This window comes from Meleagris gallopavo, chromosome 3, assembly GCF_000146605.3.
Source record: "Meleagris gallopavo isolate NT-WF06-2002-E0010 breed Aviagen turkey brand Nicholas breeding stock chromosome 3, Turkey_5.1, whole genome shotgun sequence".
Lineage (NCBI taxonomy): Eukaryota > Metazoa > Chordata > Aves > Galliformes > Phasianidae > Meleagris > Meleagris gallopavo.
The window spans coordinates 10,738,326-10,761,853 of record NC_015013.2 but is presented as its reverse complement, the minus strand read 5'-3'; the positions used below and the strand labels follow the sequence as shown (position 1 = coordinate 10,761,853).

The 23,528-nt window shown below is 41.6% G+C and overlaps 2 protein-coding genes and 1 long non-coding RNA gene across 10 annotated transcripts in view; 2 read left to right on the top strand and 1 right to left on the bottom strand.

Moving 5' to 3' along the window:
- Positions 1–209, bottom strand: part of SSR1 (signal sequence receptor subunit 1) — a 23,938-nt gene extending 23,729 nt beyond the window's left edge. For 2 of the 7 annotated variants that reach the window (XM_010708383.3, XM_010708384.3), the window contains exon 1: positions 32–206. In XM_010708383.3, coding sequence (XP_010706685.1) covers positions 32–110 — 79 coding nt within the window. In that variant the 5' untranslated portion in view covers positions 111–206. Of the gene's footprint in view, positions 1–31 lie in introns of all 7 variants that reach the window. The other 5 variants (XM_010708385.3, XM_010708389.3, XM_010708382.3 and 2 more) reach the window with 4 other exon arrangements.
- Positions 210–1,405: 1,196 nt separating this feature from the next.
- Positions 1,406–6,597, top strand: LOC109366599. The gene is made up of 4 exons (XR_002112996.2): positions 1,406–2,036; positions 3,051–3,203; positions 5,208–5,270; positions 5,925–6,597. It is a non-coding gene; the product is annotated as an uncharacterized LOC109366599 (long non-coding RNA).
- A 1,582-nt stretch (positions 6,598–8,179) lies between these two features.
- RIOK1 (RIO kinase 1) lies at positions 8,180–23,103 on the top strand. Of its 2 annotated transcripts, none has more exons than XM_003204751.4 (17): positions 8,180–8,346; positions 8,866–9,067; positions 10,251–10,341; positions 11,411–11,480; positions 11,907–11,949; positions 12,623–12,715; positions 13,632–13,744; positions 13,874–13,954; positions 15,150–15,236; positions 15,720–15,857; positions 16,171–16,274; positions 17,856–17,962; positions 18,488–18,553; positions 20,239–20,358; positions 20,535–20,588; positions 21,260–21,400; positions 22,733–23,103. In XM_003204751.4, the coding sequence occupies exons 1-17, from the start codon at positions 8,276–8,278 to the stop codon at positions 22,841–22,843; spliced, it is 1,692 nt and encodes a 563-aa protein (XP_003204799.1). In that variant the 5' UTR covers positions 8,180–8,275; the 3' UTR covers positions 22,844–23,103. The 2 variants fall into 2 exon arrangements, with proteins under 2 accessions (XP_003204799.1, XP_019469303.1); XM_019613758.2 differs by having other exon boundaries at positions 8,200–8,346; positions 8,877–9,067.
- The last annotated feature ends 425 nt before the right edge of the window (positions 23,104–23,528 follow it).

Below are 23,528 nucleotides of genomic sequence, written 5' to 3'. Positions count from 1 at the left end.
CAGCAGCAGCCCTTCCCTTCGTCCCCTTCACCTGCACCGCTGTCCCGGAGCAGCAGGGTGGCGGGAAAGACGAGCAGGGCAAGCAGCAGCAGACGCGGCGCGCTCCTCATGGCGGCGGCAGGCCGGCAGCCCCGCGCCTTGCGCTGCGGGCGTTCTAAATGGCGGCCACCTCCATCCGGGACCGCCCCGCCTCGCGCCGCAGCGGACGTGGCTCCGCCGGGGAGGAGCAGCGCGGTCACGCGGGTTTAGCACACGTAGCCCCTCAGCTCGCCGCTCGCGCGCATGCGGCGGACGGTCGGCTGTTCTCGCTTCCTGGAGCCGCCTCTGCTCTCCGTGCCCTCAGTGCGCGTTCCCGGCGCCTCCCTCCCACGAGCCTAGCGCCGTGTGGTGAGGCGGGGGCACGTGGTTTTCTTTAGGTCAGCTGGTGTTTGGTGGTTTAGTTGAAAAAGCTACAAAGCATAATGGGCGACGTCTTTGAAAGCGACGCCTTATTCCCGAATATCTTTCCCAGATTTCCCAATCAAAAACTCAGTGAAAGCCCTAGTCCCAAAACAGCCCCCAGGCTTCCTCTTTCCCTCAGGGTAAAGTCAGACCACAATCAAACATAAGTAACATTTAATTGCATTCAGTGTTTTGCAGTAGCTTCTATTCGTCATACGTGCATGTGCAGCTTTCTGGTTTGGCAGTGGTAGCTGGCATCTTCCTCAGGATTTTCACTGAATCCATTCTGAACCTGGATATTAAAAACAACAGCAACAAAAAATGCCTTTTTGGGTAATTTCTGTCTCAGTCTTACTTTAAGCATGCTGACAAAGAAATGTTTACTATCGGCTGAAGCATGAATATGAAAACCAGAGACCATCCATTGCTACAGGACTAAGGAAGTCATCCTGCCCCTGTACTCAGCACTGGTGAGGCCCCACCTTGAGTACTGGGTTCAGTTTTGGGCATCTCCATACAGAAAGGACGTTGAGGTGCTGGAGCAGGTCCAAAGAAGGGCAACAAGGCTTGTGAAGGGCTTGGAGAGTATGCCCTATGAGGAGACACTGAAGGAACTAGGGCTGTTTAGCCTGGGGAAAAGGAGGGTGAGAGGAGACCTTACTGCTCTTGTCTTCAAATACCTCAAAGGTGACTGCAGTGAGAGTGGGGTTGGTCTCTTCTCACTGGTGACAAGTGACATGATGAGGAGAAATGGCCTCAAGTTGTGCCAGGGGAGATTTAGGTTGGGTATCAGGAAAAACTTCTGTACAGAAAGGGTTGTTAAGCACTAGAACAGGCTCCTCAGGGACATGGTTGAGTCACCATCTTTGGATGTATTTAAAAACTGTTTGGATGTGGTGCTCAGGGACATGATTTAGCGGACGGTTGTTAGAGTTAGGGTGGTATAGTTAGGTTGTGGTTGGGCTTGAGAATCTTAAAGGTCTTTTCCAACCTGAGCAATTCTGTGATTCTATGATTTCTGTTAGAAATACCTACTCAGTGACAGAATGTTTTGTTCTGTAGACATTTGTATGCTGTTTAACATAATCTTTGGTCAAATGTGTCTGACTTAACCAATCATGGCTTTTTGAAAAAGTAGCCAATTATTTTTGCTTGGGGGAAATAAAAGAGCAAATACTGGCTGGCTACAGGAGGTGTTCTAATTAGCACAGTCCGGTATGAAACAGTCTGTCTTTTAAGTATCAGCTGGCTACAATACGTGCTTTTCTTCCATTCAAGTTAAATGGCCTTGCTGTCATAAATTAACCTGTGTGGTGCTCTTACTGAGTTTACATGTGGTGGGTGCAGGGAAAGAGCATGTAAAAGTGAGATATGTTGACACATGTAGTGGAAATGCTAAGTCACAGCCTGAACCGGTGATTGAGCACCTGGTGGGAAGGCAGGGCCAACACAGGGGAGCTCAGATGCAAGCAAAGCACTGAGTGATTGCAAGGGGTGGAGCCAGGATCCACCCTTTCCCAGACCTCATTTAAGGACTGGCAGTGGTGGTAAGGATGTTTTGTTGGAGATCACTGTATACCTGAGGCTTTCTGAAGGTAAGTAGTTTTTCTTCTTGGATTTCTATGTCTATGGTTGCTGTATTTGGTTTTGCTCTCATTTGCTGTAGTCTAGGAGTGTGCTACCCCACTGTTATTGTTGTACTTTCTATTATATTGTCGTATTACAACCAGTTTTAGTGAAATCTTGTCTCCTTCAGACTGTAATACTGTAGCAGTGCAACAAGGCTTATTGAGCCACGCTTCTTCTGTGTTAAGTCCTATACCCATAATGAACAACTTATAAGCTGAAGGAAATAAACAAAAAGTCTAAAGAAATAATTAAAGTGAACTATGGGGTCTTTGTTGAGTTTGTTTTTTTTGGGGGAGGGGGAGCTGGAAGGAGGTCAGACTGTACTGAGGGAGTTCACATACATAAATATCAAGTGTTAATAGTAATTACCATTATTGCCTTTCTTCTATTTGGTAACTTGTATGCTGGATGTTGATTCTGAGCATACTGGAAGGAACTTTTCCCATTACCTATGTGAATGCTGAATGTGGCTATAGCTGCATGCAAGCAATGTAAACTTGCATTAAAAAAAATCTTTTCAGCTAGAATTTATTGTTGTTGTGGAAAGTGCCTTACTTTCATTGCACGTATCACAAAAAGAATTGTTTCTTACTATCTATGGTTATAAATTTATCTCAGGCTTCTATTTTCTATTTTGGACTTCTGAAATGATTCTTGCAGGTGTGAGTTTCTTTTTCTAAGCTACCAGCAAAAGACAAAGCACTTCATATATACTTAAAAAGAGCATATTACTTCTTCATCAATATTTGCATTTTGTGTGGCAAGTAGTTTAAGAGTTCACTGGGCTTCCTCTTCAGTATGTACTCTGTGGTTTGTGTGAGATGGATTCAGCAAAGGAAGGTTAAAAATGGTGTCATACATAAAATGGCTGAAGTCAAGAGATATGGCTTCGATTATTAGGTCTGTCTATGTCCTGTTTCTTGTATAAATTTGGGGAACAACTTCCCTTCAGGTCTCTTCCACATTTTCCTTTCCTCTAGTTTGCCTCTGGTTTTGCATTGGGACTACTACAAATCTGGGACCTGATCCAGTTTTCAATATATTCTGCCCGGCTATCTGTGGTCTAGCTGCAATGGAAGCCCCTTTGTTGTTAGCTTAACTGACATGAATAAAAGCAATTCTATGTGTTCAAGGTAAGGTACACTGTATCAAGGATTAGCTCTTCATTATATTTTGTAGTTCATTATCTTTTGTAGTTTAGAGAAGTAGTATGGTTTTTCCTCCTAATTAAGTAGTAATATACTAGCCTGTAGTAATAGGACTTCTCAAAATGACAGTGTGTGGCAATTATTAATTATGGATTCCAGTGAGGATTGCCAGTTTCACTTATGGATTATGCCAGTTATGATTATGGGTTCCAGTTACACTTACACCTATAAGGTACCTTTCTACAATATTTGCATCGAACTCCAGTGGAGGGTCTAAAGACTAACCCTAACTCTAAAGAGCATCATTGCCAGATTCTGGCCTAGCTATAGTACTCTTACCTTAAAGCAAGAATTAAAACAAAGCGAAACGAACAAAAATCAAACAGGAAATGAAAATTGTTCAATTGGCTAAAACGATTGTTGAGAATGAAGAAAATAAGAAGTTTACAATAAAGAAATAAGAAATGTATTTTATTTGAAGTAAACAATCTGGGAACTTTAGTGAAGATGCACTGCCCCATACATTCAGAACTCAGGCTCTGAAGGCCACCTCTGGGGTTCATCTTGGGATGGGAGCTCTTCAACTTCTTTATCAGTCATCTAGACAATGGAATTAAGTGCACCCTCAGCAAATTTGCTGACAACACCAGTCTGAGTGGTGCGGTTGATATGGCAGAAGGAAAGGATGTTGTCCAAAGGAACTGGACAAGCTTGAAGTGGGCCCACGTGAACCTAATGAGGTTCAACAAAGCTAAGTGCAAGGAGTTGCACTTGGGTTGGGGCAATCGGTGATATCTGTACGGACTGGGAGAACTCACTGAGAGTAGCCCTGTGGAGAAATACTTGGGGGTTCTGGTGGACAAAAAGCTTGCAGTGAGCCAACAGTGTGCATTTGCAGCCTGTACGTTCAAATGAATTCTGGGCTACATCAAAAAAGAGGTGGCCAGCAGCTCTATCCTTCTGAAGTCCAATCTGGAGTTCCCAACACAAAAAAAAGAGGTGCAGTACTCCTCTTTTGTGTGGAATGGGTCCACAGAAGGGCCACAAAGCTGATCAAAGGGATGGAGTACCACTCCAGCAAGGGAAGGCTGAAACAGTGGGGCTTCTTCAGCCTGAAGAAGAGAACACTTGGAAGACCATGCTGGCTTTCCAGTCCTTAAAGGGAGCTTATAAAATAGACTGACATTTTACACAGTTTGATAGTGATAGGACAAGGGGGGATGGTTTTAAACTAAAAGAGGAGGTGTAAATTAGATACTAGGAGGGAATTTTTTAATCAGAGGGTGGTGAGGCAGTGCCACAGGCTGCCCAGAGAAGTTGTGGATGCCCCATCCCTGGAGGGGTTCAAGTCCAGGTTGGATGTGGGCCTGGGCAGTCTGATGTAGCTGGTGGCAGCCCTGACCACAGGTGGGTTGGAATTAGACAATTTTTAAGATTCCTTCAGCCTAAACCATTCTGTGATTCCACAGTTCTATGATTCTAATTCAAGGTGCAACACCAACAATTGCATTTGATATTCTTAATGCCTCTCTTTTATATTATACAGCTGGGAAGCCCTATGTTTACATATGTAATGTGTATTGTACTATCTTATAAAGTACCATTTTGAGAAAGGTACTGTCATCATTCGAGACTCCATTGGAACAGCAGAAAAATCTTACCATCACTTCTTGACTAGAAGTTTTATCTATCTTCAAATTATATAGTCCAGAAAACTTTATTAGTATCAAAACTTGAATATATCTTGAACAGAGACTTAGGTGGATGAATGAGAGTCTTCAAAATGCAACCCAACAATGACTCCCCCATGTCTGTGAATGGCTTTTCATGAGGATCGAAAAGGGGCATAACTGGTAATTGTTCTGGCTGTGAAACTTCTCCTCTCACAGATTCTTGCAGTTCTTTTTTTAATAGTGTATTCTCCATTTATGCTTTCTTCTTGCCAGCCCAATATTCTCCTTTGATATACTGGATCTTTTCTTCCTATAGATTCCTCCTCTGGGAAAAATGTTGTGCCTGCACCTGAAGACTCCCAGCTGGCCACACAGAAAGGTGTGTTGCTTTGGCAAATGTTTCTGTGACTTAGTGGCATGGTTGTTTTCTGGGAAGCATCTTGGAATTTGATATAGCACCAAAAAAGAATTTCTTACGACTGCTTCAACCAATATTTGTGGAAATAATATAAATACAGTTACGAAGAAATACTTTGTTTGGAACTTAATGTGATGTATAGATCATTCTTTATCAGGAGCCACCTAGCCAATACACAATGCAACTACATCACGTTCACAGTAGCACTGAAGAACCATATGACTAGGTTTCTCTTTCTGATGTGTGTGCTTCTTTGATTTAAACTAAATGTGCATAAAGTTGAAAAATAGCCTAGCATATTGGATTATCAAATGATATAAACATACCGCATGAAATGGAGGAGATCCTCACCTCCTGCTGTGCTTATATAGGGAATAAAAGTAAAGGGACTGCAAAAAGCAGAGCAGCATTAGTCTTAATGTCCAAGACAGCACAAGCAGGATTTTTTTGACATCTGCATTAACTTGCTTGCTACCAGTCTTTGATTTGTCACTGTCACTGCAGTGAAGTCAGATCCTCAGCTTGGCAGAACCAGCTGAGGCCAAATCTCAAGAACAGGCTACTTGCTTGGTAGTTATCTCCTCACAGCTATTAGTGCTGTTTGTCTTGTGACAGCTTATTATGATCATGGACAAGAGAGGAGAATTCACAGCTTGGAAGAAGGTGCAAGGACTCAGCTATTGAGGGAAGTACTTCACTCTTCATTCTACTGGCAGAGTAGAAAGGAAATTTGTCAGTTACAGCAGCTTACTTCTAAAGCTGTGAGTGAACTGAATGCTGCCCTTACAGTTCTTCTCTGCATGATCCCTGTTCAGCAGGGATATAGATTATTATGTATATTTTGTATATTATTTCCTATATTCAGATGTTTTTTTATGTGAATGACCTAATTTTAAGTCCCTTGACTGTACACTCTTCCCCCTCCTGTACCTCTTGTTCTGTATGTTCTCTATTTTTCTCTCCTTCACTTATGCCACACCAGTAAGTTTTAAGTAGCTGAACTCAAAACCAAATGGTGACAGTTGATTTCATTAGTCTTTGTATGAGCCCAAGGTGTGTGAGACAGCACTGCCTGTGAAAAACAAAGTACTGCCCTGCCAGGGGAAAGGGGTGTGATAAGATGTTATAATGACTTTTACCTAGTGCATGGCAGTTGAAATTCTTCTCATGTTAAACATCACCAACTGAAGCATACCACATGTCACATTTTCCAGGGTGGATTTATAAATACAGGTTCCTCCATGAAGCTAGTAGTCTCTTTTCTTCCCTTTGTATTCTGCATTTCGTCCTATGCATACAGAAAGTGAATGTGCCATGAAAGAGTAAGACTGCAGTTATCCCAGAGCCTCTGGGCCTGTGTACCCAGTTTCCAACTGCTTGTAAATCAGCTATATCCCTATTGTAGGGTATAGGCAGTGTGAAATACTTTCTGCATACTTTGTGCATCTCCACGAGCAAATCAATGTCACGACCCCAAATCTTTTGGAAACATAACTTAATGCAATCATAGGCAGAGTAAGGGAGGACAGTTTTATTTGAGGAGAAGCACAGAGTTGTAGTGATCTGAGACAAGTATGAAGATGCCTACCTAGAGATTAGGGGTGCTAATTGATAAAACTGTCACCTCTCTTTACGCGTGCTGGCATGTGGTGACAGCCACACAACTGTTATGCTGTTCCTCCCCTCCTGCTAGCTTGTGTGGTGCTCAGTAAGGAGTGGAGGGCCTGAAATTCCTATTTTTTTCCACTGAGTACCTGCAGGGGAATACTGAAGTTATCTCTTCAGCAAGATTGAAGGCTGAGAGTAGCATCCTCCTATTCCCTGAAGGGAATAACTGCAGGGTATGATTGCCTGCCTCCATCCTTCTGATCATGTTGGATGCAGTTTATCTAGACAGCTAAGTGACTCGTTCAGTACATTCTAAATGGCAATGCATTTTTCTTCCTTGCGTGGTGTGTGAGCACTAGAAAAATGAAAAACTACACCTTCTTTCAAAGATGATAATTAACAGCGAGGTCCTTAATGTCCAGTTTTTGTTCAGCATTTAACACACAGTACAATGAAACGCAATGATAATTTCTCTATCATACAATGCAATAAAAACAGAGCAGTTTACTTTCATAAGGAATCTACTGTTCTTCTTCCAAACCTCCCTGGTGACAAGGCTGGGAACTGACTTAGGTGTATTAGCAGCTGCGAGGAGCAAAGTGTCCTTCAATGTAACTCCTCCTCTGGCTGAAACCACCAGTGTCCAAGCAGGACAGTGGCATGTTCTTAGGCAATCAGGCCTTGTATGTCTGTCTGCAGCGAGCGTAGCCCTTTGGAAAGCAATTGTCCTGTTTGTTCACAGTGATGCTGTTCTGCAGAGAGTGGTAACATGGAATCATAGAACGGGTTGGGTTGGAAGGGACCTCAAAGCCCACCCAGCCCCAACCCCGTGCCGTGGGCAGGGCTGTCCCCCACCAGCTCAGCTGCCTGGAGCTCCATCCAACCTGGTCTTGGACATCTCCAAGGATGGGCCAGCAGAGTTTCTCAGCCTGCACCTCACCATGCTCTCAGGGAAAATTTCCCTCTGATACCTAATCTAAGCCTCTCTTTTACTTTAAAGCCATTCCGCCTTGTCCTATCGCTATCAGATTGTGTAAGAAGTCGCTCCCCCTCCTGCTTTTAAAGTGCCCTTCTCTTTCCTGTTCTCTTCTGCCTTACCAGCTGAAGGGCACTATTTTTATATTTTCTATGTACCGTTTTCTTACTCCAGGGGTTTGAGGACGCAGTGCTTCCAAGGCTGCGTTACACGGCATTAATGACCCGCATTCCTTACCGACAGCTGCAGCGCTGACCCACCCGCTCCACGCGCTGCTCCGCCGGCCTTATGACGTCACACGCACGTGACCATTCGCGCTCGATGCTTTCTGTCCCTGTGCAGCCACCGTAGGGCCTGTCGGTAGTGCTGGGTGGCCGCCGCCATGGATTACCGCGCCGAGGTGATGAGGCAGGCCGTGCCCGGGCAGTTCGATGACGCGGAGTGCTCCGACGGGTATGTGGGCACGTAGCCGAGCGCGGAGGGCGCTGGGCTTTAGCGAAGCGGGGCAGCCCCGCTGGAGCCGTTCGGGTTCCTTTTGGAGTGATGGGGGTCGTGCTGCCAAAGGCTATTCTCTCTCGTCTGTCACCATTACCCGAGAGATGAGGCCGCCTCTCGCCTCGCCACAGCCTCCTTTCTGGTAGTTGTAGTGTGCAGTGAGGTCTCCACTGAGCCTTCTCTTCTCCTGGCTAAACAATCCCGGTTCCGTCAACCGCTCCCTTTAAGCCTTGTGCTCCACACCCTCACAGCTTCATAGCCCTTTTCGGGACATACTCCAGGGCCTCCGTGTATTTCTTGTAGTGAGGGGCCAAAAACTGAGCACAGTACTCACAGCATTCAGTACTTCAGATGGGTGAAGTGACGAGCATCTCCTGGAGAGATAACATCCCAGAATTGCTTGCTGGGGTAGGTATACTGAATTTGTTGTAACCGTAACAACCATTTGTAGTTATATCAATCTGTATTTGTTCCAAGTGACCTTACAGAAGATGCAGAAACAACTCTGGAAGATGAATTTGCTGAGAATTGCCGGTCAAGCAAAGGAATCAACATGAAGGAAGGAGATAGTGATGATGACAGTGCTGATGAAGAGGAAGATGATGATGATGACTGGGACTGGGATGATGAGATGGGAAGACTCATGAAATGCCACACTGCTGCTGGATGCAATCAGCAGGTATGCTGAAGGCTATTCTCTGAGTAACAACGGTGTCTTAAAGCATCAGAGACTAACCCAGAGGTTTTGTTCTGTATAGTACTAAGTATCAGTTCTAGTGGAAATTTATCATTGAGAGAAGCCTATTTCTTTATATCTGTTGTTGTGCCATGCTGTTTGTGTAGTCAAAGCTGCACTTGGCTTCCTTGTCTTAAACCTTTTTGCTGGGTTCTCCATGTCTTTACAGTTTTCCTTCTGGTCCCTAACTTTCTCAGCCTTTCTTCCTTTGCTCACTCCTATCTCTGTTGATATTGCTTTTTTTCCTGGAATTTGTCCTCTGTGATTTTTAAATGACTTCCCCACTCTTCCCACTGAATGTTATGACAGTATCTGCTTGTCACATCCATGAGTTATGCTTTGGACTGCATTGTTGTTTAACACTGACAGGTAGCTAGGTACCATGGAGCCAATGTGTAGGTCTCTTCAGCAGGACAGGGAGGAGGAAGAAATGAAAGAAAGAAAGAAAACAAGAGCCTTGTGGTTTTGAGATAAGAGGAGTTTGATACAAGAAAAATAGCAGTAATAATACGGGTGGAAGAAAGTGCTGGAAGTGGGTGGATTTAGACTGGATGTTGTTGGTTTAGAAACTTTGTCAGAATGTAAGGCCCATGAAGGTGTGAGAATTAGAGTCCTTTGTCCTCTCAACTTGGCCAGTAGAGGTTCAAAATCTCTCTGGTATCAGTAATAGCATAACAGAATAGCTGAGATAAATTAGAGTGGTGCTGATAGTGGTATATTGTCTGGCACCTCTGTGACTTACTCTTGCTTATCAGCATTTTTTGCTGTCTGGTGTTGGTGAAAAAGTGTTCAGATACTGTGTGTTTAGAGAAGACCATCTAAAAAAAAAAAGCACCATCTTGGGAAGTTCTTTCTGTTCTTCATCTTCTCATTTTTTTTGTTCTTGTTTCTGTCTGTTACTCCCTTTTATTTTAAAGATGAAAGAGTGTTTATAGTTTGCAGGTCAGTTTTCTACCAAAAGTAACCCTGAATTGGGGCGCTTCTTGGAATTCATTTCCTTGCTCATTCTGTTTTTCTGTTTAGAGCTATAGGCATAGGCACTTGAGCTGACATTTCCAATGGTATTGTCTGTATTTGAAGGGACTGTTAGAGAAGGCAACTTACACTGACAAATCCTTTGTTTCAGGCAAATAGGCAGACCCCTAGTTGCTATTCTGCAAAAATGTCTACCCCTACAGACAAGGCTTTGAGGAAATTTGAACATAAAATTAATTTAGGTGAGTATAATTGTGTTATCTCCTTTTAAGAAAACAGATACAACTCTGTGAGATTCTCAGGCTAATTCTGCTTGCTTTAAGCCAGAATTTACTGGAATGGCAGCTGACTGTTGCCAGATAAATTATTAAGGGCTTTTGTGTACTTGAAATTGCCTTTAGTCTTTGTTAACCACCTGTCATATCCCTTTTCTACCCCTTCAGAGCCAGAGAATTCTGTTTCTCTTTACTTCCTCAGGTCACACAAAGTATTTGTTCCATAGCCTCTCTGTAGAAGCAAGTTGTTTGGGATGAGGGAGACCAGCAGCTTTCTGCTGCAATGCACTGGTCATTTTCTAAAGTGCTACTGCAACTCAGTTTTTTTAGAGGATTGAGGTTCCTCGTGATATTATTGTGGTACTTCATGCAGCAGTTATCTGACAGAGTTTTTGAGACAAGTAAAGAGATTTCTCTCCTTTCTTGTGTACTTGTTTATTATGTGATTAAAATGGCTGCTCTGTTCAACCCGTCAAGAAAAGTTGTAGCTGTGAGTGGGGCTTTCTAATGGAACAGTAAACAATTGCATTTCCTTCATAATTAAGTGGTTCTAAAATGAAGGCTGCAAAGAGTGGTATTGGTATGTGTAGCCAAACAGCAGTTTTATGTAGTTAACAGTCAAGCACCATTTTGAGTATGCTGTGGGAACAGAAACTTGAAGACTGCTGTGTCCTCTGGCATTGGATTGTTTCACAGAAGGTTTAAGAGAAGGGCAGATGAGTGTAACAGTAAAATGTCATCCAAAGAACATTACTTCTGGTTGGCATTGCATCTCCAAGCTCATGAGACTACAGTAGTTGTTGTTATGTTGTAGTCCTGCTTTGGAGTGTAGTCGGAGCAGATAGCTAGGTAAACTCATGTTTAACTAAACTTCTGTGATAAGCTGCTATCTTCAGGCACCCAATTGGCTTGTTATACAGAGATGCATCTGTGTTTGAACATTGTGTTGTGGCACATTGACTGTCAGGAGAATTGCAGAGGCAATTCCAAAGAGAAAAAAATTTCTTTTCCTCTCCATATCTTATGTGTTTTTCAGATAAGCTGAATTTTGATGACTCTGTTATAAACCGAGTCACAGAAAAGTCTAGACAGAAGGAAGCAGACATGTGAGTATTACACTGTCTTTATACTCAGTGATGTAATTTGAACTCAGAAGAGTTCTTCTTATTCCCTGATTTGATCCTGAAATTTGAATAAATTTATTAAGGAAAAGAAAACCAACTTCTAAGCAAGCAGTCAGCATGCAGTTTGCATCTCAGTCTTTAACTTTTTTGATTTCCAGATCAGTTTCCTAAGTTATTCCACAGTTGTGATCTTCTTGTCCCTGAAGTGGAGACAAGAAACTATCTGTAACAGGGAGGGGCACTGATGCTTTTGGGTTTCTTGTTTTTTTCTTGCCTGTAGGAGAAAACTTTGCTGTTGTATGAACTGAGAGCCTTCTTTTTTGAGGCTGTCATCTTCTCTTTGAATCAGAATGGTGCGTTTTACTTTGTTAAAGTTTATGTGGGTTTATATTACTTTACTTTCTCTAGGTGCCGAGTCAAAGATAAGTCAGACAGAGCAACAGTAGAGCAAGTAAGTCCTTAATGCATCAAATTTTTCTTTTGACTGGAATAAATAATCTGAAATCTTGAAATCATTGGTAAAACAGCTAATGTAGGAGAAGCCTTGCCTTGGAATTCAGTTTCCCTTCTTATCCTAAAGAAGCCTGTTGTTCCTTTCTTTTTTATCTGAAAGTTGTGCTTGCTCCCATAGCTGTTTTGGAGCTCATTTTTGTGCTTAGCATCATGATTTGATGGTATATACAATGCAGAATTCCATTTTAAGCATTTATTGAATTCTGAGCATCAACATAAAATGCTGGGTTTGCTTTCTTCCCATTTTTTTTTTCTTAAGGAAGGCTGAACTGTTACTGGCCCAAGGCCATATAGCTGCTCCATTTATGTCTGCTATACCATATTTTACCATCTGGTGCAACTCTAAGTGGGAAATCATTCTCTTAAGTCTGTTATGAAGCTAGCTCAAGGACATACACCTGTTCTAATTTTTGATTTTTTTGAAATAAATTGAAGTTCTAGAATCATGGCAAAATCCAGTGTGGCAGCTGTTTGAGCTATGGTTTGATCCTTAAGAATAACCTGATATCATTGGTCCTTTATTATAGTACTAAGGGAGGGGCTGTAGAAGTAAGCAAGCTTAATTCTCTTCATAGAGGGCACTTGTGGTGACTGTTCTTTGTTTACTTGAGGTGTTGGACCCGAGGACCCGAATGATTCTGTTCAAGATGCTGAGTAGAGGTGTCATATCAGAGATCAATGGCTGCATCAGCACGGGGAAAGAAGTAAGTGTTGTTACAAATGATGTGACAGTCTCTTTCTCAGCAAGCTAGGTAAGGTATACATTGAAATATTTAGTTTTCCTGCTATTTTATTTGTTGCTCAGTAGGAAGTTATTTTTAAGATGCAGTTTACGTTAAAGGAAGTCAGTTTCCCTGATGATAAAGAATTTCTCAGAATACTCAAATTTGCCATTCGTTCTGTGTTGCAACTGACATTTTTTACAAACTCTGTGTGTATGTATAATATTAAACAGTGCCTGAAAGGCATACAAATGTAGGTAGTTCTTCATGCAGTATTACTGCATGTGGATCATATCAGTTCTGTATCTCTCAAGGAGTGGGAGTATCTAATGATGTAACAAAATGTAGTTTAAAATACTGTTTTACAAAACTAGCATGTTTATGCACTGCTGTTATCAAGTTATATGATATAATTAAAACCAGACCAGAGTTTTCCAAGTAAATTAATAAATGGGTTTTAGGATGCTTTGTCTCTGGGCTGATCTGGTTTTCTTCCAGGTTCTTGGATGCTGATTAAAGGCATGCTTCTACCCTGTGTAGTGGTGTCAACATGATATGCTTGGGCCATGCTTTAGGGCATAAGGAGTGCATGAGTTCCAGTTAATGCCTGCATAAAAGAGGTTGTTTGAATCTCAAAACGTGGATGGTGTGGAATTCTTTAGTTTGTTGTTCCTTCTGTTCTGTGTGCATGCTCACACTGTTGCTGTTTTAGGTACTTATTTGTACCTAATCTCTGGTAGAAAGAGATTGCAATTGCATAAAATCTTACAGACTCAGCTGAATGCCACATGGGGGCTGAAGTGCAGAGGCTTCTCAGATATTTTCCAGAAGAAGAAAGCAGATTGTGTCAACTTAAGGCTTTTCTTCAGTGATGTTTCTTCCATTTTTAATCCAATAGGCTAATGTGTACCATGCCAGTACTGCAAATGGAGAGAATAGAGCAATAAAGATTTACAAAACATCTATTTTGATGTTCAAGGATCGGGATAAGTATGTGAGCGGTGAGTTCAGGTGAGTTGGAGTTTGACCTCGTTTTGTTGAGCAAGAGAGGTTGTTTGAAAGGCGATGAAATGACTAATACTAATACTGCATTGATTTGCTAAGGGTCCTCTTTATTTTTTTTTATTTACATGTTTTAAGATTTCGTCATGGATATTGTAAAGGCAACCCAAGAAAAATGGTGAAAACGTGGGCTGAAAAGGAAATGAGGAATTTAATAAGGTGATTCTTCCAGTTTTTATTTCATCAAGGGTAACAAACTGAAATTACAGGAGATGTTCTTCTATTGCTTGGTCATAGATGTCACTGCACTATGGTCTCTCGAGTATTCAGGAGGGTGTCTTAATCTTCCCTATGGGAAGGAAGAGAAGAAGGGGAAAGATGAGTCATAGAATGGCCAGGGTTGGAAGGGATCTCAAGGATCATGAATCTCCAACCCCCCTGCCACATGCAGCGCCACCAACCTCCCCATTTAATACTAGACCAGGCTGCCCAGGGCTCCAGCCAATCTGGCCTTGAACACCTCTAGAGATGGGGCATCCACACCCTCTCTGGGCAGCCTGTTCCAGCGCCTCACCACTCTCTGTAAAGAACTTCCCCCTGACATCCAACCTAAATCTTCCTTCCTCAACTTAAAACCATTTCCCCTTGTCCTGCTGTTATCAACCCTTTCAAAGCGTTGACTCCCCTCCTGTTTGTAGGCTCCTTTAGGTACTGAAAGGCTGCAATGAGGTCACCCTGCAGCTGCCTTTTCTCCAGGCTGAACAAGCCCAGCTCCCTCAGCCTGTCTTTGTAGGGGAGGTGCTCCAGTCCCCTGATCATCTTTGTGGCCCTCCTCTTGACCCTCTCCAACAGCTCTGTCTTTCTTGTACTGGAGGTTCCAGACCTGGACACAGTACTCCAGATGGGGCCTCACAAGAGCAGAGTAGAGGGGGACAATCACCTCCCTGTCCCTGCTGGCCACCCATCTTCTAACGGAGCCCAGGATACTATTTGCTTTCCGAGCTGCAAGAGCACACTGCTGGCTCATGTTAAGTGAAATAAAGATACTGCTCTCTCTGGCTGTTTGTGCTCTGAGCTCTTTGATGTGTATACTGACTTGACTGTGAAGAGAGGAGGAGCTAGAAACAGCTGCTGCTGAGTAACAGCACACTGTAATACAGGTCAATCCTAGATTAACAGTGCAAAGATTCTGTCTGACCCAGGATGCTTAGAGAAGAATCTGTGCAGAATGCTTGTGGGGGTTTTTTTGCATTCGATTTTCGGTTAGTCTTTGTATCTATGAGTTCCTTGAGCAGAAAAGCTCTTACAGTGGCTGATGGTTAAAGCAACAGAGCTGCTGTAGGTGCTATTGCAATGCAGATAGTAGAGTTAGTTTGTATTTATCTTTTTTTATGATTTTATTCCTGTACTGCAGGTTGAATACAGCACAAATACCTTGCCCAGAGCCAATTATGCTAAGAAGTCATGTGCTTCTCATGGGCTTTATTGGTAAAGGCGATAGGTATGTATCCTTTGAAAATCAAAATGATTCTTCTTACTAGTAGCTTTCCATAAAGATTTATTAAAACAAAGCAGTTAAAAACAAACCAATGCTTTATGTACTATTTCTTTAGGCCTCTGAATTTAACATGTTGCTCTTGTGTGTGTATGCCACCTGTAGAGTATACATGTACCAGATCTCTGCCAGCTACTGCAGCAGAAAGTCTGCGTAATTCTGGAACAATTCTAACCAGAGAACAAGGGCTAGAGAGACTTCCTAATTTCATCTGAAGATAGAGCAAACATTAAGGTAGCACAGCCTGACTTCTTAGCTCATGTTGGAAGCAGCGCTACAGTATCTTTGGCAATCATGTATCAAGCTTTGCTGCCTTTTATACTAATTTGCTTGACGTAGGGAGTGAAAGGATCAGGTACAGCAATTAACATTTGTGGCTGCTATGAAGAAGAAGTACTCACTTTCTATTATTTCTGTTGCAATTTTAAGGCCTGCTCCTCTGCTGAAGAATGCTCAGTTATCTGATTCGAAAGTCCGGGAGCTGTACCTGCAAATCATCCAGTACATGAGAAGAATGTACCAAGATGCCAGACTTGTTCATGCAGATCTCAGTGAATTCAATATGCTGTATGTTTTTAACCTTTGAATTGTGACATCTGAAATGTATGTGTTGGCAACCTCTTTGCATAAATTTAGAGAGTACTAACCTGCCTGTGAGGGAGGGTGGAGTCCTTTTTATGACTGTTTATCAATTTATCAGTTATGTAGCTTTTAACCCAACCCCACACCACTCTGGCCTTGTATGTGAGATGCATGCTTGAGAAATACATTAAGTTTGTTTGCTGGTTTGTAAGATTGAAACACGCTTTGTTCCCTGTCCCTCAATAACCTCCCATGTAAGAGTGCTGGATTCAGTGCAGCCCTGCATGTTTATCCACAGGTACCACAGTGGGGATGTGTACATCATTGATGTCTCTCAGGCAGTGGAGCATGACCACCCACATGCGTTGGAGTTTCTGCGAAAGGATTGTGCCAATGTTAATGGTGAGCAGGCTGCACTTGTGTGCTTGTTCTGATAGTTTTGTCAGTGTTTTCTTTGTGTGTGTGTTTGTTTTTAAGAAGGTGAACTGTATTCTTTCTTACATTCTTTGAGTTATATGTAACTCTGGCTGTAGAAGCTGCCTGCTCTCCTTCCTAGGTTCTTATGGGTTGTTTAGGGTGCTGTCTTCTATGCCAAGTTCAGCAGACAGTGCAGCCTATTTTGCTAGAAATCGTCTGCATCTCAGATTTACAAGAGAAAGAAGAGGTTAGAGTCCTAGTCTGCAGCAGCACCCACACTGATCTTAACTTCCCTTACGTTTGAAGGACTGTGCAGACATACTGATCTGTTTCCTTCTGTGAGCGTGTAATCCACAGCTGGAATTCCTCAATTGGCTAGAGTTGTGTCACAAAGTTCCTTTCCCTTATTTGTCAGGTCAGCTTAGAAGGTAAAGGCATAGAGTAATTTATTAGAGGTCTTAGGGTTGTCGTAGTACTTTTGATTAACAGGGTACCTGTATGATATTTTTGGCTAAAAAAAAATGTTAATTTCATGGGAGTGTACTTACATTGTGCAAGAGAAAAAGATGTTCTGGTAGTCTGTGTTTCTGCCCAAGAACATGAAATCTGTCACAGCAGGCTGATTTTTCCTTCCCCCTTTCTTTACTATGATTTTTCCAGTTGTACAGAGACATCTGAAAGTCTGAAGAAATAGTGTACTCTTTGCTGTGTATTTCTCAATAATCAGTATGCTAATTGTTCTTTTTTCTTCCTTTCTTCTTTGCCCTCTCCATTACTCCCTTCTGACTCAGATGTTTGCACCCTTGCTCTTTTTTTAATGTTTTTGGCTTGTTTTCTTTAAATGCTATTGCCACAGTGACTTGCAGTGTTCTTGGTTGTTTGTTTTTTTTTTTCTGCCACTGCAGCTTTCTCTGTGCAGTTCTACAGAGACTGTAAAAGACACCTTCTAGCTGTGGGCATCGCTAAGACTTGTGGTTCCATGAGCACGGAGAGCTGCCACCAAACTAAATTTTTGTTGTTTGTTCTATGATTAATTTCTCATGGGGGAGATATCTTCTAAGATCATTAGTAGGGAGCAATTATGAAGTAGTCCTTAGTGTGTTTCACTGCTGTTTTGCAGTACTGAAGCAAAACCTCTAAAATCATTTATGCTTGACTCAAGAGAGCAATTCTGACCACGGTAACTGAGAAAAATTCTGATATATTAGTGTGTCCCATGTGTCTTTCCATTCAGGTGGATTATAAGCAGGCTGTACTGTTTCAGTGGGTATTTCAGATGCCCTCTGACAGAAGTTTGAGGTCTACGTTCCTTATTTGAAATAAATTTTTCATCTCACCACTGCAACTGTTTACTTTTATCTCAAATTGTTTACTTCCTTCTCTTCACCCCCTGCTCCATTCACGTGGTTCCTACTGAAGTTGATTTGACTTTATAGTTACTCGCCTTGATTCTTTCAGTATTTATCACTTTGGGAAAATTATGCTGTTATGTTGTTGTAACTATCACTGCTGCATATATTGCACAACACTTAAAATTTTTTTGTCTCTGCCCTTGATTTCTGATAGGCTTTTTCCAGAAGCACAATGTTGCAGTGATGACTGTGAGGGAACTGTTTGAGTTTATTACTGATCCTTCTATCACAAGTGAGAACATTGATGACTATCTATCAAAGGTAAGCCCACATGGCATTGTTGCTCACGTAGGTAGACTTGAATGATAAACTTAGAACTAGTTCAAACCCCTTTGTTTTGTTTGCCCTATATCCTGCTGTTGAAGTTGACTGGTAAATGAGATGCTGGATGTTGTGCAGATGAACGCAGGGTGGGCTGAGAAGAGAAGGGGGTGACTCAGAGCAACATTATTGGGGGGGGAGTGGCTTTTTAAATGGTTTTAAACTGAGACAAGGGGAGGTTTAGGTTAGATATTAGGAGGAAGTTTTTCACACGGAGGGTGGTGATGCACTGGAACAAGTTGCCCAAGGAGGTTGTGGGTGCCCCATTACTAAAGCAGATCTGCAGTTCTACGTGTACTTGCAGAAACGCTGGTTACCATTAGGTGTCGCTCAAGGCATTGGCATAGGGAAGTTTTGTGAGCGGGACCGAAGCACGGGGAGGAATACATACAGATGGGAATGGTTAGTTGGATTAAACGATGCGATTCTAAAGAGTGATAACTGTATTGTTTTGTATTTCTTTAGGCAATGGAAATAGCATCAAAAAGAACAGAGGAGGAGAGATCCAGTCAAGATAAAGTGGATGAGGAAGTGAGGATTTTTGTTCCTGCTATGAAATGAAAACTAGCCTCTGTCCTCTTCTGAACAATGAAAACTGTTCGGTTTTATTTGGCAAAATGCACCGTTGGTAAACAAAACACTGTGATGCTGATATGTCCTGAACTAGTTGAGATATGAAGGATTGAGAGATGCAGTGTGTAAAAGCTTTAGTGACATTGATCAGGTGTTAAAAGGCAAATACTCAGTTACCTAAACTGGTGTTTGCTTGTAGCTAGGTCCCTTGATGAATCTTCCACTTCAGGTTTAGTTAAAAACAAGTAAAACCCAGCTAAGTGGAAATCTATTTTTGGGCTGGTGATACAGACCAGGAGAATTCATATATTCAGATGCATGCATTGACCAAATTGCCTGTCTGCCATTGTTCCCAGTCTACTTCAGTTCTTCCACATACTATTTCCCTCCCTTGCTTTTACATTTAACAGGAGCCATCTTAAGTCTTTTCTGCTGGTATTTTTGAAAACTACTAATGTTCTTGATGTAAAGATGATGTAAAGATGAAACAGTCTTAATTTGTTTTTTTAATCTTACCTGTCCACTGAGAAGAGTTTAAAAACAAAAAAATCATACCACACACAAATAAAACAACACCTTAGTGTTGGGCAGAGCTTATATCAGCAAGAACTTCTTTGTTCTAGTTCACCCAGCATTTAACCTTGGAGTCTATGTGCTTGATATACCAAAGGCATTTTCTCTTGGAGCTCTGTAGGTTTCACTGACTGCTTCTGGCTCAAGCTTGGCCAGTTAAAGGTTTTCGTTTCCAGAGATATCTTGAGCATACAACCCCTTTTGAATTAGCGGGTCAGATGTTAGTTTTTTATTATAAGTGCTTTTTAGCAAACAGTTTATCCCTTTGCATATGTGAATGTACTGTCCTGTAAGAGATGGTTAAGTAATAGCAAAGTTCAAGTTCCCTCTGAGTTCTCAGTTTAGCTAAACTAGCTTGTACCACTGCTCAGAAGAACAGATGATTTAGAGCACACTCTTTGGAGACAGGGTCTGTGCTGTCTGCACCACACTTAATCTAGTAGTTAAGTGTGCTTAATTTGTTCTAGGATTGAACTGATATTGTGGAAGAGAAAAGTAAAATACATCAGTCTGATGTAATGATTTAAGTTTGCTGCAGGACGCTTGGAAAACAGTTGCCTGACAAATTTTAATGTGGTGTTGATGCTGCAGTTAGGCTCCTGCACCAGTATAGTACTGTAAAACCTTTTTGAGTTGGAGTGTATGTTGAAGCAGGAATTATTACATAAAGACATTAAGTTGTATCAGCATGTTTTAATGGAATTGCCTCCTGAGAGCTTTGCAAACATAACAGTAAAAACACTGGGGAAAATTCTTAGAATATGAAACTCAAGTCGGTTGAGAGGAAGTTGGAAGGATTGGAGAAGTTCCTATGTGGCTGCTAATAATGATACTAACATAGGGGCCTTATTAACAATGAGCTGCAACGGTGCATAGGTTGCATGTGAGGAATGTGTTCCAGCAAAATAAATAGTAGTAACCTGCAATTCAAAAGGTGGTGTGTGACTTTGTGTTTGTTCTCTGAGCTATGAAATCCCTTGTGATAATTCCTTTAGTAATGCTTAATTAGTATGGAAGAACATCATGAAATTATAAAAATCACTAAATCTGTTTTCCCTTTGTTTTCCTAGGTGTTTAAGAAGGCTTACATACCTCGAACTTTGACTGAAGTTAAAAACTATGAAAGAGATGTGGATATAATGATGAAATTGAAAGAAGAGGATTTGGCATTGTGTGTTCAGCAAGATAATGTATGTGTCTGTATGTAGAGTGTAGAGTACTGAATCTAGTGTCATACTTCCAATTCTCTGGTTAGTACTGATGCTTATGTTGCTATCTTTTTTTGAGGCACTCATTTTCCTTGGGTAGAAAGATGTAAGGCTTGCATTTTGGTAAAAGAATTTTCTTTCTGTCTCTCTGAATGTAGATTCTCTACCAGACCGTGACAGGATTGAAGAAGGATTTGTCTGGTGTTCAGAAGGTGAGAGGGCCTCTTTGAAATCCTTCATTTTAGCCATTTTCATAAAAATACTTAAAAAATAAAAAATAAAAATAAAAATAAAATACAGAGAATGCCTCATCTTGCAGCTGTGACCACAGAACAAGCCTTTTGTCTATGGAGTGACTGTTTCTGCCCATTATGTGGCAGTGGTGTAGGCTAAATGGAAGTGTAAATCAGGGAAGGGATCAGGCTGTGGCGCAGTTTCTAGTGTTGTTTAAGAGTAAGTGTGTTTTGCAGTGTAGATGCTTGTGTTTGCACTAAAACCTAGGTACAGTGGCCCCAAGGTAGATTTTGGTATGATCCAACTGTAATTAAAAATTGGCTTTCATCTGTGTTAGCAAATTTCTGTATAACTTATGGAAATCAGTGTGGGAGTGTCAATACATCTGTGCTGTGAGCCCTAACCTTCAAGTTCCTGTGTTGTATATTTTAGATATTCTATTCTTAGTTTGAATTAACCTTTTTTTTTTTTGTACTCTTCTTGAGACTCAGTGATAGCTGTAGTAATAGGAGAAAAGACACAAGTTTGCTCAAGAGTTTCTTTGTAGAAGATTATAGATATATATTTTTTAATATATATGTCTATATATTTTACTCTTAGGCTCTAGAGTTTGGGTTTGAGTTAAACTCTCTCTTGATACATCTTGCAGATTCCTGCACTTCTAGAAAAGACGGATGAGTCAGAAGCAGGCTCTGATGATGATGGTGGCAGCTCAGAGGACTCTGACTCAAGCTGTAAACAATCTCAGCATCCCAAAGATCTTCCTGCTCCAGTTACTATGGATAAAAAGGTCAGTTATCCAAAAATTGTGCATTTTTTTCCTACATCTGCACACATGACAGGAAAAATCTACATCTCGTTTGTCCTAGTTGTAGTCTGAAACAAGCTGTGAGCTTTTTCCTCTCTGAAGAGCAAGAGCAGAAAAAGCAAATTTCATTATGGATGCTTTATTAATGATATTTTTGTCAAGAGGAACGTTATACCATAGCATTCTCTAGCCTAAACAAAGCTAGAAGAGAGATCTCTGCAGAGAGCTTTAGGGCTATGCAGAGCAGAGCTTAGTTAAACCTGGGCTGATCTTCAGTCCTTCTGGCTAACATTCCAGCTTTGGTGTGCAGGTTGGTGGACGTGGCTCCTGGTGAACCACTCTTTGTCCAGGAAACTGAGACCACCTGATGCATGCAGCTGGAGACTTGGTGACAATGTACTACAGTGGCTTTTATCGTACTGTTGGTATAGGCTGACAAGCATTGCTGCAGGGAGAAGACTGAAAGCAGATGTGCAAGGGAAATAACGTGTTTTTCAGGTTTTGTTTTCCAAACTATGGAACTTAGTTCTTGTGATGCTGTTCTGTGGAGTCACCCCCATGGGTGAGAGCCTTGTGGCAGCTTTTCAGGTGCTGTGCAAAAGAAAGATGAAACTTGCTAAGTTTAAGGTATTAGAATTGTGGGGGTTTGTTAGATTTGTGGGTCTGTTTATATTTTTTTCTTTTCTCCCTTAGGAAAGATAATGGGTTTCAAATCCATGAAATAAGATGGTAGTGCTCTTTTAGATGCTTTTTGTACCAATCTAAAGCTGCTACCTTTCAGATCTGAAGCAGGGAGGTCTTGGTCACTTCTCAGTCCTATGGATAAGTCTTTACTGCCTAGCAGGAATTCCAGTGTATTGCAGTCACGTAGCACCCTTTCTAGCCAATCCTGATGATGATTGGATTGCTCTGAGTTACCAGAAGTTACTAGATCAGTATTTTTGTTTGAGTAAAAACTCATGCTACTGTAGCCCTAGGGGGAGCAGAAAACTTGGATCAGATTTCCTATTGGAATCTTTGCTAAAAATAGCATGAGTTGAGTGCATCTTGTTGCTTTTCTTCAAAGGCTGCATGAAAGTCAGGTTTTAAGTAGTTTGAATTTTGTACTGTCATTACCAGTGTGCAATTCCACCCCCACATTATTCCACCCCCACGTTATACTTCCTTTTTCCTTTCCTCTCCCCTCTCCCAAAGTTATTTTCATTAAACCTGCATTTTTGATGTGATGTATTAATTAACTTAGAGATTGATAGGCCTGCTCACAACCTCCTATTCCTGCTGGCTTTGAATGAATGGTGTTTTGGTTCTTCATAGGAGAGGAAAAAGATGGTTAAAGAAGCCCAAAGAGAAAAGAGAAAAACCAAAGTCCCAAAGCATGTGAAGAAGCGGAGAGAGAAGACTGCAAAAATGAAGAAGGGCAAATAAGATCAACTTTGGCTTGGGAAATGGACTGATTTGTTTCTGGTTAATGAGTCACCTTCTTTTATAATTAAAAATCCTTTATTTACATCATACAGTACTAACTGTGAGGGTGGTCTCAGTGGCAGTGTGGTGTGATTATTTGAACAGAATTTATGCTGTGGCTTTAGCAACAGGAAGGAACAAATTTAATGCGTTTGAGCTTCTAAAAATCCTTTTCATGTGCAGATTCAGCTTGTTGTTAAACTCACATTGATTTGTTTGTAGCATCTTCCTCTCTCCTGTCTTACACTACGTGTGTACTGGCTCATTTTGTTCCAGAGCGTTGATTTGATTCAAACAGATTCTTGGAGGAGGGGGAGAACAACAAAGATGGGAAAACTACTTCAAGTAAAGGCCTGTGCTTCTGTACTGTGAAGGCAGTAACTTAAGCTAGCTGTCCTCTGCAGGCTGTTGCAGCTACCTGCAGGTAACCTTGCTGCCTCTGTGCTTTCATCACCTTTTGATGTTATCTTGCTGAAAGCTGAGTTTCATGATTTGGGAGGCAACTTTCCTCACTGCCCTGTTCCCTTTTGAAGCAACCAGGCAGGCATACCTAAACAGACTAAAGCTGTGATATTTCTGTGTGTGTGTTGACCCCAGCATGGGGCAGCGTTGCTCTTAAGGGAAATAGGACACACCTTTTTGTAGG